General features: G+C 37.8%; 1 protein-coding gene and 1 long non-coding RNA gene across 3 annotated transcripts in view; both read left to right on the top strand.

Moving 5' to 3' along the window:
- Positions 1–17,139, top strand: part of LOC119017925 (gonadotropin subunit beta-1-like) — a 46,080-nt gene that overhangs the window by 24,590 nt on the left and 4,351 nt on the right. The window contains exon 2 of the mRNA XM_037095122.1: positions 16,751–16,934. Coding sequence (XP_036951017.1) covers positions 16,751–16,934 — 184 coding nt within the window. The remainder of the gene's footprint in view (positions 1–16,750; positions 16,935–17,139) is intronic.
- LOC119017927 lies at positions 231–1,869 on the top strand. 2 transcript variants are annotated; one of them, XR_005074601.1, is made up of 3 exons: positions 231–458; positions 556–759; positions 1,441–1,869. It is a non-coding gene; the product is annotated as an uncharacterized LOC119017927 (long non-coding RNA). The 2 variants fall into 2 exon arrangements; XR_005074600.1 differs by having other exon boundaries at positions 231–759.

The raw sequence follows: 17,139 nt of genomic DNA on the forward strand, positions 1-17,139 counted from the left end.
TCTAAAAAAGGCTCATGTCTGTTGTCACCCTGCTTTGACTAGCGACGCAGGTGGGAAGTGATGAACATGTCTGGACAAGTTCCTCGATGCTAGTGCTACCATGAGGAGCCACTGTCAAGTAGCCTACGGGTCATTCAGTGGCCCAAATTTAAAATGCTGGCACATTGAATTGCCACTCAAAATCTCAGAATTAATTGCATTAATTTTTATAACCCGTTAATTTGCAGTGTAATTAATTAATCTAATTAACGCCTTAACCTGACAGCCCTAATTTTATTGAATGGCAAAAGGCTGTTGACATTAGGACCAAGAGAGAGGAGCAGAGAGCAGAGAGGCTGTTGACATCAGGACCATGAGATATACAGTGGGCTAATAGAGTGGCAAAGTCCCGCCCCATCCGATGGACCCCATGGGACCTCTGGGATCGTAAAATATGCATGGGATTGAATGGACAGAAAGTAATTATTTTCTGGTTCCAGTCCTTATATGCCTTTGATTATACAGATGTTGTTTGTCAAGAGTTTGACAGTGTATTGTGCAACTGTTCATTTAAAGGCTGTAGAGAAAAACAATGAGAAAGACTACATGTCGCGCATGTGACATCACATCATCAACTTTTCCCTCCGCTGTCAAGTGGCTAAGTCAAGGTTCCTGTATTTCAAGATGCTGATGTGTTTTGTACCAGTCCTCAAGCAGGACTGGCTGTTGTTTCTTTCGGATGCCTTCAGATGTGAAGTATCTCTGGCTCAAATTGATCAGGTAAGAGATGTGTATATGCGAATTTAGCAAAGATAACCTAGCTGTTACTCAGCTAGCAGCTAACAATTGGCATAAGCTAACATTAACTTCAACATTAAGTTTGGCCTTGATTTTCATAGTTTCAGGACATCCTTAACCTTATTTTACACAGTTGGAAGAAAAAGAGTGAACCTTCTGGAAAAGTGTGGATTTCTGCATGGCATGATAGTGCAGATGTTTCATGCATGATTGCTCCTACAGTGTGACATGTTATTAGCACAAGAAAAAATTGTCCCGCTTAAATGGTCTTCATTGAAAACCCTCAAGCCAGTGCTCCTGGTGACAGACATCCACAGGTCCCATTTTTATGACCAATCAGTGCAGAAAACCACAAGAGTGCACATACTGTGATAGCCATACGTTTCATCTGACTGTGTAAGAGTAATTTGGCTTCAGAGTAGTGATGAAGGTAGTGAGCAACATGTAATGATAACATTTACTTTTTAATGCGCTCTTGTAATCTTATAAATAAAATAAACAAAATCAAAATACATATACATACAGATCAGGGAGAGTCAAAAGGGACCAGCAACCAGCCTTGCAGTCTTTAAAGAATTGATTAATAAAAGGGATTTACTCTTTCCTTCATCTGACGTTAAAAGAAATCATGTTCTGCTTTGTTCCCTTTATCTCTTTTTGCAGGATTCCCCCAACCAGGACTGATGGACACATGAATTTTCAGGTCAAGTGTTTTATTAATTCTACTGCCGTGTCAGCATACACAGCAGTATCTATAACTTAGCAGTGACCAAATTAAACACTTAACAACCACAAACATGTCCACAAGTCTTGTAGTCACCAAATTTTGCACAATGTACCATCCCATGTCAATCATATTACACGCAATATGAGGGATTTGGGATGTTGCCTTGTGCACATGCTGTGACACCAAAAATGTAACAGTGTTGTTTTTAAGTGAGTTTAAGTGAGCATTAATTCAATTTTTATCACAAGTTTATGTTTTCTATATTCTTCTCTCCTCAGCATCATCATATCCTGTTCCTGTGTGTCCTGCTTGCAAGTCAGCACCTTGGATTTGGATACCATTTCAAATAAATTCAGTTGACTTTATGACCTGGAGCTGTGTTTCTTTGAGTCAAAAACAATGTTTTGTGTTTAAAAACATTTAAACAAATCAGACACAGCCTTTAACAGAGTACAAGCTTACTTTATTCCCAATGTGAAAGATGACAGTCACTTACCTGCATTAGTGTTCATAAAGTAGATTTTATTCTAATCCTAAAGTTCAATATTCGTGTTAGATAAATTGTATGGACTGTGAGTGTGATTTTATATTTTATCACTACACACACTGAATTGTAATTGTAATCTTTCCTCATGTTTCAATGGCTAAACTATGATATTAAGCCTAATTGCATAAAATCCCCAGATTGATCTTGTAAAATATTCCTCTTCTCCTGGATGAGGGGCTGAAATGAATACAAACGCCAAATGCAGGCAGATTTTATGTTTGGTAAGTAAATGTCTAAAGGCTATTGGTCAACCTGGTGGGTAAATGTTTCTAACAAAACAGTCCTCTAATTGAAAATTATGCTGCCAGTTTGAACTGTGTTTTGGTGTCATTAACAGCATGCTGCTTCTGTCCTCTGTCTGTGTTCAGGCCTGGACTGGCCATAGGGAGAACCGTATTCCGTATTCCCGAAGTGCCAATGATTGGCCTGCTGGTCTCTCTCTCTCTCTCTCTCTCTCTCTCTCTCTCTCTCTTCTAACAGGCTGCCGGTCAGCCGGCGTCGTGGCTATCTGACTTTTTTTTTCTAAGTCAGAGAGGCAGGCCAGGCCAATCAGAGGCCACTCAGGCCAGCAGCATGTGAGGAGGACAAGACGATTGGTTTGTTTCGATTAACACCCGCCCCAACAGTCCGTAACACCCAGACAGACAGTGTGTGGAGGAAGGGGTATGTGACGTGTGTCTGGTACCTGCTGCGGTGTGTGTGTGTGTGTGTGTGTGTGTGTGTGTGTGTGTGTGTGTGTGTGTGTGGTGAGCGGAGAGGAGACGAGGCTTCGACGATTAGATGATGGACCCCCCCCCACACACACACACACACACACACACACACACACACACAGACACACACACAGCCAGGATTTTAAAATCACTGATTTACAAGCCACTTTTTATTGACTGTTTTTGAAATTATTTATTTGTGCAACAAATGGGATATATTCATTCCATTATTATGTATATGAATACAAGGGCAAATCAAGCAAGACATGGGCTACACTATCTTACTGTATGAACTACATACTAGTGTATGGAAAAAAACACTGTAAGCATATGTTTGTTATTCAAAGGTGGTGATGGTGATGACAGTCCTGCTGGTGCCTTAGGAGAAGCCAGTGCAGAGTAGTTGGCAGAAGGTACAGAATCATTTCTACAGTAGAGCACCAACTTGCAACAAGTTGCAGACATATGAACACCACCAGGCACTGCCATTTTGAAGCTGTGTGTAAAGATGTTTCGATCTCACTAAAGTATGTGTGATCTTCACCTGTCTTGTCTACAGTATTATTTCATTTGATCATCAGTATGTTTGAAGACTGAAAACAGGAATATACTGTATGGACCATTTACCATAGTGTTAATCATATACCTTTTTTTTTACATGGTATATAGACAGTCTATGTCATATTTTGCTTCAAAATATTTGCTAGGTCAATAGTTCCATAGATGGGTCATGGCCTGAAAATGTCCATGACATTAGGGTGAGTGTTGTAGTAATTATTATGCCTGTATTGGAGCGCATATTTGTTTTGAATCTGTGTGTGAGTGCGTACCTGTGTGCATGCGTGCCCATGCATGTAGGTGTGGGTGTGAACATGCATGTGTGGGCAAGGCCAGGGTGGCCTTGTTACATGACTCCTGGCCTGAAAAAGTCTCCCAGTCTGGCCCTGTTTGTATTGAAGTTTTACACACAGCACAGGTTTAGAAACTTTTTTTTTTTTTAATTCAACATTTTTATTATTATACAATACAATAAATCAGACAAAAAGAAATGACAAAGCACAACAAACCATACCAGACATGCAAAAAAATACATGTACATATACTGTACACATATACATACATACATACATACATACATACATACATACATACATACATACATACATACATACATACATACATACATACATACATACATACTTACATACATGCACACATATACACATATACACATATATACACAAAGTACAATACAATACACAAATTAAAAACACAAATGGGGTGGGGGGGTCAGTACTGTACCACTGTTCATTTCTTAATCATTTTCACGTTAATTTAATCTCACAAATTGTAGAAAATGGGGTGATTGTCTTTTGAGGAGCTCAGAAAAAGGTATTGTTTAAATGCTAATGCTTTCTTAAAATATGCACAATTATCATCAATACTGTCAAAATTCCCAAGAGAATATTTGAAGTACAATGCTGAAATAGATAGTAAATTGAGAGGTTTAGCATCACGCAGAGGCACAGTCTCGGGTCTATATAAATTGTTATTATGCTCCTCCTCAAATCCTAATGCCCACACTCAGTTACAGTGGGAACAGGATTTAGGGGTCTCATTAAATTCAACAGAATGGGAAAGAATATGGAGGGACCCTGCAGCCATTTCCAAATCAGTCACACAAATGAAAATTCATCATATATCACACCAGCAAGAATGAAAAAAATAGACCCCAGCTCCTCTGACTTCTGTTGGCATGGGTGTGGTCAAGTAGGAACTCTGATCCACATGTTATGGCATTGTCCTGCAGTTAAATCCTTCTGGGAGGATGTGGTCCACACAGTGTCACTTATGCTGAAGATAGAACTCTCTCCTTGTCCTCTCATTTGTTTGTCAGGATACAGGGCTGCACAACTCAGGTCAAAGGGAGATAGGAAAATAGCAGGCCTAAGCTTTGGTTGCTAAAATAATGATTTTAATGAATTGGAAGACATATAAGACAAATTGTTTTTCAAAAGAAACATGGTTACTTGAATTTTTTGATCCTCTTGGAATGGAGCAAATGGCTCATTTGATGAACGATTCCAGGCATTATTTTGGAATAAATTGGGTCCAAGTTCTGGGAATTATCACAGAGTTCCAAATTTGAGATGGTGGAGGACTCTTGCTGTGTAGCGGCCCCTCGGATTCATTGATTAAAACACAGAGTTTCAAACAGGTGTCCTTTTAATTCCCTCCCCTTCCTTTTCCATCTTCGTACAACACCGTGAAAACTACAGGTATAAACAGAAGAAATACAAAATGCTTGCCTGTAGTTTAACAAATAGTTCACACATAAACCAAGTCCACATATTAATCATATTGACACCCAATACAGATCATTTTAACCCATAATGATGAAACATAATTTTAAGTTATTATGACAAGTGTATCACTTGCTTATTTTAAATGAAATACAATATACTGTAATTGTTCACAGAAAGAATATATTGCCTTTATCTTGATGACATGTGCAATTAACTCATAAGCAAATTAAGTAATGACATTCTTAACAAAATCCTATATGATGATGATGATGATAATACACACTCCACAGTTTCCATACCTCATTCCGCTTTCCAAGGGCACTAATTAAAAAGTTTCTCTAACTTGACACACGCTTCACAGTTCGGAGCTCTTAAAAGATAACAGGTACGAACAATACAAAGATAATGAGGTAAATCACAATGTAAACTCTCTACTTACAGGATTCAAACTGATGAACACGATGAATAACTAGTGTGTTTACACGTCTTTACCGTTCCTCCGACAACACAGGAGCACACCATTGTGAACAGAGAGTGGTGTGTCGGTCACGAACGTGTCGTTCGAACGAACGGATCTTTTCAGTGAACGAAGTGAATGGGATCACTTCATGGACTGATTCGTTCCTTTCTCAGTTCAGTTGAGCTCAGCTGCGATCATGCCGGCCGGGAGTGGAACTGCCGCAACTCACACAGAGAACTATCAGGACGTGATTCTCATTCGCGCTGTGATTCGTTCATGATTCACAAACCTACTGCAGGCAGAGAACTGACACTGAGGACGTGATTCTCATTCACATACTGCGCTGAAAATGGCAGTGTCACTTACCCAGGGCAGAGGAGATGATTCACATTCAGTAACGGTACTGCTAAAATTAGCGCTGTGTTGCTAACATCCGTGTAGCATCATCTTAAGTGATTTTACTGTGCACAGAGGACACTTTCACCATGTAATAATTTTAGTGCACGTATACCACTCAGAGCAGCACTGCGTCTCCCACGAATGATTGTGCACCGTTCCTCAGTAAGTGAATGTGAACCTCAGGGCTGAATTATTAATTGAATGTCGGATCATTTGGCTGCTCATCAGTTCAGGGAGTTGGAGAGCACTGAACGATTCGGTGAACAAATCTTTTGAACAAATCATTTTACTGAACGGATTCTAGAAATTCAGTTCAATAAAAAGAACTGCCGTTTCCATCACTAGTGGCAGGACGTTAAACGTCACAAAAGACACCAGAGGAAGAAAACGGCACGTTTCAAAATAAAAGCGGAATTGACCACAAGGTTGCACTGTAGGACTATCATATCTCGTTAACACAATAGGAGAATATCAACGTAATCTACCAGACATTTACATGCTGTGCAGCCCTGTAAGTCACATTGTCACCTTGTTTCCATGTAAATTAACGCAGGGTTAGAAACTTAATGATGCATTCAGGTGCACCTCCTAAACTCTGAAATCTACATGTGAATAGCCACAAAGATTTCTGTATTATAATTGATATGATTTGTGTATACATTTAGGACCCAAATGCACGCCCTAGACAACTGATTCACAGTAAATAATTTCTTTAATATTTAGAACGTGTAAACAAGTGCAGGGGAGGGGGTGGTGCGTTGTCCCAGGATCCAAACATGGCTTGTGAAGTCACCAGTGAAAGCGAGGGTGAGGGTAAAAACACAAAACACACACAAGGGAGAAGGCAGGGCTGCCATGATGGAATTATGACAATTATTCTTTGTTGAAATACATATGGTAGGCCAACATCAGTCTTTTGTTCCTTCACCATAGCAGTTTTGATGATTAGATGCCAAAAATCGAAACAGTATTCAATTCATTTCTCCAGGCAGATATAACAATGAAACTATTTGACTTAATTCTCAGTGCAAACATTGATATTTTTAATAATGCACCAGGTTAGGGGATTCCTGTCCCTTTAACTTGCAGCAGCACAAATAGGCTATTTTTAGGACTATGATACAAACTTTAACTTAAATGCCTCACATCCCCTTTTGTAAATAGAACAGTGTGTTAATGTAATTAGCATATCAATGCAGCACATAGACCAATGTAAGTGTTTCATCTCCACAGTTAATAAATCAAGTTTCAGTGCAGCTCATTTTAAGAGGAATTACTAGCTGTAATTCAGTCTCAGAAAATAACTAACAATGTGTTCCACTCTGATTAATCAACTATGACTGGTTGTCATTAAGGACAGAATGCATTTTAACAAATATTTCTTTCAGCTGAGGATTCCTAAAGGAAGAGATGCCGTAGAGGACGAGGGTGACACTCTATAAAAGTCCTTGTTACGCAGGTATGGCACTTCAACTGGATGTAGGGGAGCCTGGGTCCCTGGTGGATGCAAGGGCAGATGGAGCAGCAGTTGAATGAGCCGTGGCTACTTCCCAAGTGATTTTATTGTACAGTCACTACAGACTGTCTGGCCCATGGTACAGTGCTAAAACTTTTTACTGGATGCAGCAGAGGACTACAGAATTTCTAAAAAAAACAGGCAGTTGCAGGCTAGGAGGCTGCAGGGAAGAAATCTTTAGAGCAGTTACTGAATAGTTACTCATGTACAGTACTTTTTTAAGGTGCTTGTACTGTACTTGAGTAGTTCAATTGTGTGTTTCTTATACTAGTGTAACAACATTCAGTGACGTATGAAGTCACAACCTCAACTTCAACATAAACAAAATGCTTTAGTGTCGATTGAATTCTGGCCGTGTCTGTTGGTTTGATGGTTGCTGTGCCACCAAAAACAACTGGACACATTTCCACAATACATGGACGTGAGGATCTTGACCCTCAGTCAAGTTTGATATTAATGAGGCTTGATTAAAAAAAGGGGGACTGTTGGGCCATAGAATAAAGTAATGCATTTCAAATGGGTTGTTCTGTCTCCTGTAATAATTCATACATCCTGTTATTTAATTCAAACATATTGACTCAACTATGCATGAACTATACATTGAACTTGTGTAATTAAATTGGATGAAAATTTCCAAGTAACTAAAGTACTGAATAAAGTTGCGATAGTAGATTTGGGGAAGACACTTTAATGAGAAGAGAAAGATGTTTGTTAAGCCTTGTTTTGTGTCACACCATACTGCTTTCCAAAACATCTTTGATGTTGGACGTTTGATATGTGGAGTCAAGCTGTGGTTATGACAACAACAACAACAACAACAAAGAGGTGTGTTTCTCACTGGTCTGAGAGAGAGCAGCACAATGAGGAGGCAGAAGCACTTGACTGCATAGGAGGCTTGAGAGCTCATTCTTAATCATGTTGTGGAAAAGAATGACCAGGAGGACAATGCTGAATATTATGAGGAGGAAGAATCAACTGATGAGCTGATGGAGTTGACGTACAGACCACATGCTACTTCTTCCTCTGAGGAAGCGCCTGCAAATTCTGCTCTTGCCAGAGATATCTCACCATGACTACCTGCCTCGCATGCAGCTGAGGGCATTCACACTGTTTTTATACTGAAAAGTTAGTTTTGAAAAGTTAAATGTTTTTGAAATGAATGTTGACATGTTTCGTATGTCAGGTAATGAGTTGGAACAGAGGTGGGTGATAATTCATACTTTATGCTTTATAAACAGTCAAACCAGACAACAGCTGTGATTATTTGCTGACATTAGAAAATTTAAGTGGTTTAAAAACAGTGTCCTAGCTCAACTTTGACATATACCAGTCTGTGATGATCTAGGTCAGTGGTGTCAAACTGATCCAGTAAAGGGCCATGTGGCTGCAGGTTTTCCAACCAAGCAAGAACACACCTGATCCAAATCAGGTGTGTTTCATTCCAACCAAGCAAGAACGTGCCTGATCCAAATCAGGTGTGTTTCATTCCAACCAAGCAAGAACACGCCTGATCCAAATCAGGCGTGTTCTTGATCAGTTTGACACCACTGATCTAGGTTTAGTGTTAGCCATAGTCAGAATAATTGATTGCTTTATTTGTCATTATTATTTACTGTAGGTAAAAGTTCATGTAAATGAGGTCTTATGGCCTTAAAATTTCAAATGGAATAGAGATATGGTGTTAATGTGTTTGAATGAAGTTGTTATCAAAGGTGTAATACAGTATTTTTTATTTCTTTTTTTTTTTATTTCTTTTTATTTCGAATATGCAAATAGAACATGGCTTCCTGATTGCAGTTTAACAAATTATTTGCACAACATCATATGGAAATGAAGATTTTGAGGAAGCAAAATAATACGATAAAAAGTAAAATAAATGACATATGTGAAAAGGAGTGAGAAGAAGCATAGCTTGTTAGCTCTCACCCCTTTGTCTAAATGTGTCAGACTCGGGCAGAAAAGAGAACTCAGATGCGGAAATGGCAGTAGTAGTGTCAAGTTTTATTATTCTGATTTTGTAACACTCCAGCGAGAATGACAAATAAAACTCTATGAAACTCTGCGAGACAAACAAGACAAACAACATGAAACACAGAATAACTGAAAACGCTCCCGTAGGAGAAAAACCTACACTGTTCTTAAATATGTACATAGATATCAAAATTTACAAAACAAAAAACACTCCGAAGAGGAAGCTCAGAGGCTATGAAAATTAACTACTCTTTCTTAAAGTTATCAACAAAAATTCACTCGTGACGAGGAAAACAAAAGGCTGTAAAACTTCAAACTTCAACTCAAAATCCTAACCAGAAAATACAAATCAAAATCACTCTTCTCGAGGATACAAAATTCAGAGAAAATAAAACATGAACAATACTTAACCATATATGATTCAAACTCTCAACAAGGCGTGGAACAAGGCTGTGATCAAAGGCTTCGGTAAACGACATAAAGACGAAATACTTTGGCACAGAGACAGGGGAAGACGCAGACTTTATACACATGAGGAAGGGGTTCACAGGTGGAAACAATCAGGGATTAGGGATGACGTCAGACCATGGACACGGGAGGAAGGGTAAGTGACCTGAAACGAAAGGAGAGTTAATTTCAAAATAAAACAGGAAGTTCACAAGACAGATACCAAGACGAGACAACCTCACCACGATGTGACAAAATGAAATTAATATATATATATATACATATATACATACATATATATACATATATACACATACACATACACATACATACACACATACATACATATACATACATATATACACACATACATACATACATACATACATACATACATACATACATACATACATACATACATACATACATACATATACATACACATTTACACACATACATACATACATATACACATACATATACATACCCATACAAATATCTACATACACACATATACACCCACACACACATACACATCCACATTCTTTACCTTTCATCACCATGCCCCATCAATTAATAAATGATAATCACCAATACTCATTAATGACCATTATCCATTATACCCGGTAAATAACATGTGTTTATACATTTTCTTGAACTGGTTGATATTTGGACTTTGCTTGAGTTCCTCACTTAGGTTGTTCCATAGCTTGACACCAGCAATAGATATACAGAAACTTTTCAAGGTTGTTCGTCTGTTTATTCTTTTGAAGTTATGTTCCCCTCTTAATTGATAACCTCCCTCCCGATTTCTAAATAAATTTTGGATATTTTCTGGTAATTGTCTGTTTTTTGCCTTATACATGATAATTGCTGTTTGGTAAGACACAATGTCAGTGAATTTCAGTAGTTTTGATTGTATAAAAAGTGGATTTGTATGTTCCAAGTAGCTGACCTTATGAATAGTCCTTATTGCTCTTTTCTGCAGGATAGTAAGTGACCGTAATGATGTTTTGTAAGTGTTTCCCCAGACCTCAGCACAGTAATTCATATATGGCAAGACCAGTGAACAGTACAGTGTGCGAAGAGAATTATGATCCAGTAATTGTTTTGCTTTGTGTATGACTGCAATGCTTCGTGAAACTTTGGACTGAACATGTTTGATGTGTGGTTTCCAACTCAGTCTGTCATCTATTATAACCCCGAGAAATCTGTGTTCATGCACCCTTTCAATTTCAACCCCATCTAATTCTATTCGCACTTTTGTGTTCCTTGTGCTTTTGCCAAACAACATGAACTTAGTCTTACTTACATTTAATGATAATTTATTCCAGTCAAACCATGTCTTTAGTTTTTTCATTTCCTCGTTTATAACTGTTTCCATTTGTTTAATGTTTTCTCCTGAGCCAAAAATATTTGTGTCATCTGCAAAATTGACCAATGTTAACCACCTAGATACTTTACACATATCATTGATATACAGGATAAACAATTTGGGGCCCAACACTGACCCCTGGGGCACCCCACAAGCAATGTCCAAATATCCCGAGCAGTGATTACCCAACTTTACAAACTGTTGCCTTCCTTTCAAATAACTCTTGATCCAGTCTAACACCAATCCCCTTATCCCATATTTTTCCAGTTTGTTGAATAGTATGTTATGATTAATTGTATCGAACGCTTTTTTAAGATCGATGAATACTCCTATTGCATGTTTCTTGTTGTCTATTGCATCTGTGATTTCCTCTATTGATTCCATTATTGCCTGTGATGTTGATCTGTTAGCCCTAAACCCATACTGACTCTCTGAAAATAATTTGTATTTTTCCAAGAATGCATCCATTCTATTGTTAAAAAGCTTTTCCAATATTTTTGAGAGCTGTGGCAATATTGAGACAGGTCTGTAGTTTGTAAAGTTGTGTTTGCTCCCAGTTTTATATATCGGAATGACTTTAGCAATTTTCATCTGGTTAGGAAATGTTCCAGTTTGAAAAGACAGATTGCAGATGTGTGCTAATGGTTTTGATACCCCTTCAATGACCTTTTTAATTAATGACATATCAATGTCATTATAATCTGTAGATGTTTTATTTTTACACTTTTTTACTATGTTGATAATTTCATTTTCCTCTATCGCTTTCAGGAACATTGAGTGGGGATTCCTTATTATTAGTTTATCCATGTAGTCTCCATCTGGCCCTGGACTTGGGATGTTTTTCGCTAGCTCAGGACCAACATCTACAAAGAACTGATTAAAACTATTTGCAACTTCATCCAATTTATAATTTTCGTTATTATTTATAACAAAATATTTAGGCAGTTTGTTTTGTTTAGCACCATCTCTAATAATGTTGTTTAGCATGTTCCATATCCCTTTCATCTTGTTTCTGTTATCTTCTAATTTCTTTTTATAGTATTCTTTTTTGCTTAATCTTATAATATTAGTTAACTTATTCTTATATCTTTTATATTTATCTTCTGTCTCTTTTGTTCTTTGTGTTATGAATTTCCTGTAGAGTAAATTTTTCTTTTTACATGCATTTCTTAAACCTTTAGTTAACCATGGATTGCTTTTATGTGCTAGTTTTTTATTATATCTCTTAACGGGACAATGCTTATCATATAATGAAGTGAATGTAATCAATAATTTGTTGTATGCATTATTTACATCTGTTTCATTATATATTGCATCCCAGTCCTTTGCCATTAATTCGTGTTTTAGAGTAGCTATTGTCTCCTCTGTTCTAGTTCGTCTATATTGTTTATGTTCCTCTATTTCAATTCTATTATAATTATTGTCATATACTGTGAATACTGGGAGGTGGTCAGTGATATCACTAATTAATAACCCACTTATTGTCTTATTTCTATTACATTGGTAAATATGTTATCAATCAGAGTTGCAGTATGAGACGTTATTCTGCTGGGTCTAGTGATAGTAGGGAAGAGACTCAAACTTTGCATTGAGTTTAAAAAATCTTCAATACTTTTCTGATTGTTGGGGTTTAGTATATCAATATTATAATCCCCACAAATGAAGATATTTTTATTACCCATTTTTATTACCATGCTTTCTATCCATTCCTTGAAATTATCTATATCAGAACCCGGAGCTCTATATATACAACTGATAATGACATCTTTTTTCTTTTCAATACAAATCTGTATTGTGAGACATTCAAGAAGGCTGTCAATCACCTGTGTCATAGCCTCTACAATCTTGAAAGTCAAGTTCTGATCAACATATATTGCAACACCACCACCTCTTTTGCTCTGTCTGTTTTTATATATAAATTCATAGCCCTCCATCTCAAAATTCATCCCCTTTTCAGTGGTCATCCAGGTTTCAGAGATAGCAATTATGTTAAATGGCTGTTGGAATGTTTGCAGATAATCCCTGATGCTGTTAAAATTTGTATATAAACTTCGGCTATTGAAGTGAATTATAGATAGTTTATCCTTTGCCATAATATTATCATTATACTGATCATTGTTGTAGTAATAACATGTATTGTTTATGATTGAGAAGAAGTTATTGTCTGGATCAATATCCTGTTCGTTGTCAAATGAACTGCTTTCACTGTATTCAAATGTTGTTAATTCCAGTTGTTCGTGTTCTTGAATCCACTGCATTACGTGTCCATTGTCACTTATTGTAGGTTGATCTCTGTCACTGAGCATAATGTTTGTGTTTGTGCTCCATTCCATCTCAAGACCTCTCCAGTCTATGTTCATAATGGGGATACTCATTCCAGTTTTTCCAATTCCTCTATGTTCCTCACCATCAGTACCTTGGCCTCTTCTGGTGATCCGTTAAGCTTGATGAATATTTTGCAGTTTCTCGTCCATGTGCTCTGGATTTTTTTCATTCTTCTCAGATAACGTGCTTTCTTAGCGATGTCAGCGTTGATCTTCGTCAGATGTTCATTGATGTACACATCTGTGCCTTTGAGCATCTTACACTTTTGCAGGAGTGCAACTTTGTGCTTCCTGCTAATGAATCTCAGTATGACCACTGGTTTGTCATTGTTTCTTCTGGGTAACGGATGGCAAGCTTCAACCTGTTTTAAGTCCAGAGCAATCCCTTTTGACTGCAGAAATGTAGCCACCTGTTGCTCGGTTGAGCTTGCGTCCAGCTCACATCCGGGTTCCCCTTCGCTACTTGCAGTCACCGCCCTCGCATACGACCGTGGATTTATTGGTATTCCAGTAATGACAATATCATTCATCCTGGTGTACTGTTCGAGGTCGGCAACCCGATTTTCCAGATAGACAAGCCGCTTGTCCTTCTCTGCATTTTGCAAACGGAGCACCTTCACCTCGTCAACCAGCTTCAAGATGTTTTTCTGTTGCATCCTCACAGCAGAAACTTCCTCCGATAGGAAGTCGAGTGATTTTTTAATGTCATCGACTTCCTCCGTGGTCAGGGTCAGGGTTTTTTTCGGCCCCATTATGCTCCGTTTGATCGGTGCCAGCTGACGACTTGATCAGCTCTCCACCGGCAGATCAGCTTGTTGTAGTAGCGGCTGCTGCTAGCTAGTATGGGGGAAAGTATCAACTTCATGTTCTTTAACTGATTTTTTGTTTTTGCCTAAACAAACAATTGATACAAATAAACAAACTGTCTTTGTTCTCATGACTGAATAAAACAAACTGACCGTTTGTACTGTTTTACTGTGTTATATGTGGTGGACCCTGCCACAAAAATGAACATTTCTGAGTTTGTGTTATTACTTTATTAATACAGTAAATATAAAAATGCTGACTTTGAATTTCCATCCATCCATTTTCTGTAACCGCTTTATCCCTTTTACGGGGTCACATGGAGTTTGAATTTCTTCTCCAAAACTCTGTAGTCCCCCTACAAGCCCCAATCATATTTTCAGTGTATATTTGTATATAATCTATGACCTTCATATTCAGTGAGAGCGTGTTTAACTACCATTACTAATCTGGGAAAATGACACATAATGAATGATGCTGAAGCGTGGCAAATTAATGACTGTTGCCTGCATCAGTGTTTCCATCTTACTGTTGAGGCTGGTTATTTCTTTTCTTTCTGTGGTACATCTAAGTCTTCCATTCATTCTTAATCCAAACAAGATTTCTGTAGATATCAACTCTTCCTCCTCAGGTGTAGGTGGAAAGGCCTTGAGCCTGGGGCCATCTCTGAGCTGTTGAGGGAAAATGACGAGGATTTGTTCTTAAGTCCAGGCAGGTTGGAAAAATAGCCAAAGGTCAAATAGATTAAAAGGTTTTGAGAGCAGAACTATTTAAGTGGGAGAGGGAAGAGGGGAGAGCCACAGGCTGGAGGCTGATTCAGATGTTCAGACAGTGACAGAGGAAACAAGGTTCCAGGCAACAACTGTCCTACAGGTATGGTTACAAACAGGCTGCTGAAAATGTGCTAATTATGCTGTTGTAAAGTTCTAACAGAATGATAGGATCATAAAGAGGCAGTGAAGGAAGTACATTCAGAAATCAGAACAGCTTGTATCATATTTGATAGACATGCTTCTGAGAAATGGTAGACACAGAACATTGTCTCAAAAAGACTTGATTGCATTTTTTCATATGTTGAAAAAATGTGTCATACTTGAGTAAAGGTAAAAGTATATTAAGATATAGCCTTTATAAATGTGAAGTAGTAAGAGTAAAAGTCTTTAGGTATCTTATAATGAATGTACTTAGTATCAGAAGTACAAATAAAGTAAAAGTATAAATAAGTAACATGCAACATGCCATTGCTAAAGTAACACGTGCCACTGCTAAAGTAACGTGTAACTAAAGTTTTCCAATAAATGTAGCAGAGTAAAAGTACAACATTTGCCTTGAAAATGTATTTGAGTGAAAGAGCAAAGTAGCAGAAAATGAAAATAATCAAGTAAAGCAGAAGCACCTCAATATTGTACCTAAGAACAGAACTTGAGGAGTAAGTAGAATGAAGAGTAAATTGTAAAAAACACTTATATATGTGTCAGAGTTTGTGAGACTTCATAGAGGTGGAGCCGGGAGGGTCCTGGAGGACAGCTTGCACATTGTTTGTATCTAGTTCATTTTGTGTAGTTACCTGGGCAGTAAAATCATTTGTGTTCTAATTACTATTTTACTTGTATCAGGTGTGATATATTGTGTGGCTATATCTTTTTTTGATAATAATTAGAACCATGCACCAATGAAACTACAAATTTCAGACCTGAGTTATAACAGGCCTCATTGCACAGCTCAAGGGAGCTGTACTTTTTATAGGTATCACTGTTTTTCCTAGAAATGGAAGTTGTAAAAACTGAAATGCGAGTACAGTGAAGAGTATAAGGGGACACTAAACACATTTGTGCAATCAGATTTGAAACATGTAGCTGATGGTCTCGTTTGCTTTTGCAGGTTATTAATAGTCATCAGAGGAATCAGGCAAATGTTTTGTCAAGACTTCAATCTTCCTTGTAGTCACTTTAACTCTAGGTATAAATAAAAATCTGAAGATAGAAAGTGAATTTTAGTTATTAGAGGAACCTAGAAACCTATTTTGGTTTCCAGTCTGATCATGAACTTACAGTCGAACCTTATTCTCTCTATTAAATTCATTATTGCTATATTGCATCATAATGCAATTATATGCTACTCTACCACACATAGAGCTGTATTAGTAATTTTACAAACTGATTTACACAGTGATTCAGATTTGAAAATCTCATGCTCAGAATGATTTCATTCAAGAAGATATGAATTAAAGGAGGCACAGATGTGTAACATAAATCTCTCCTGTAAATATAAAACCACCTCAAACGTGACAGCACAGTCCCTCGCTTTACTCCACATTAACTTGGCTGGGCCTCTGACATGGTCTTTAAGTGTCTGATGTGAGACTTGATCCCCTCTTGTGGCAGGTGTCGGTGTGGCACCCGTCAGAGGATGCAGCTAGTTGTCATGGCAGCAGTAGTACTGCTGACGGGGACAGGCCAAAGCTGCAGATTCGGCTGCCATCCAACCAACATCAGCATGCCAGTTGAGAGCTGTGGTGGAACAGGGTTCATTGACACCACCATATGTGCAGGACAGTGCTACCACGAGGTAACAGATCATTCAAACCTTGAACACACTGAATTATTCTGATTTATATCCATGAGGATGTTAAACTTCATGCCAGCTGATCGATCCAGAGTAGGCTATGTTCTCTTTGTTTGATAAGCTTGAGGGAGTTTTTCCATTGAATTGATTTCACCTCAGTGGAAGTTAATGCAACCTAATCACACTCAGTAGATTATCAATTAAGACG

This window comes from Acanthopagrus latus, chromosome 4 (genome assembly GCF_904848185.1).
Source record: "Acanthopagrus latus isolate v.2019 chromosome 4, fAcaLat1.1, whole genome shotgun sequence".
Taxonomy (NCBI): domain Eukaryota; kingdom Metazoa; phylum Chordata; class Actinopteri; order Spariformes; family Sparidae; genus Acanthopagrus; species Acanthopagrus latus.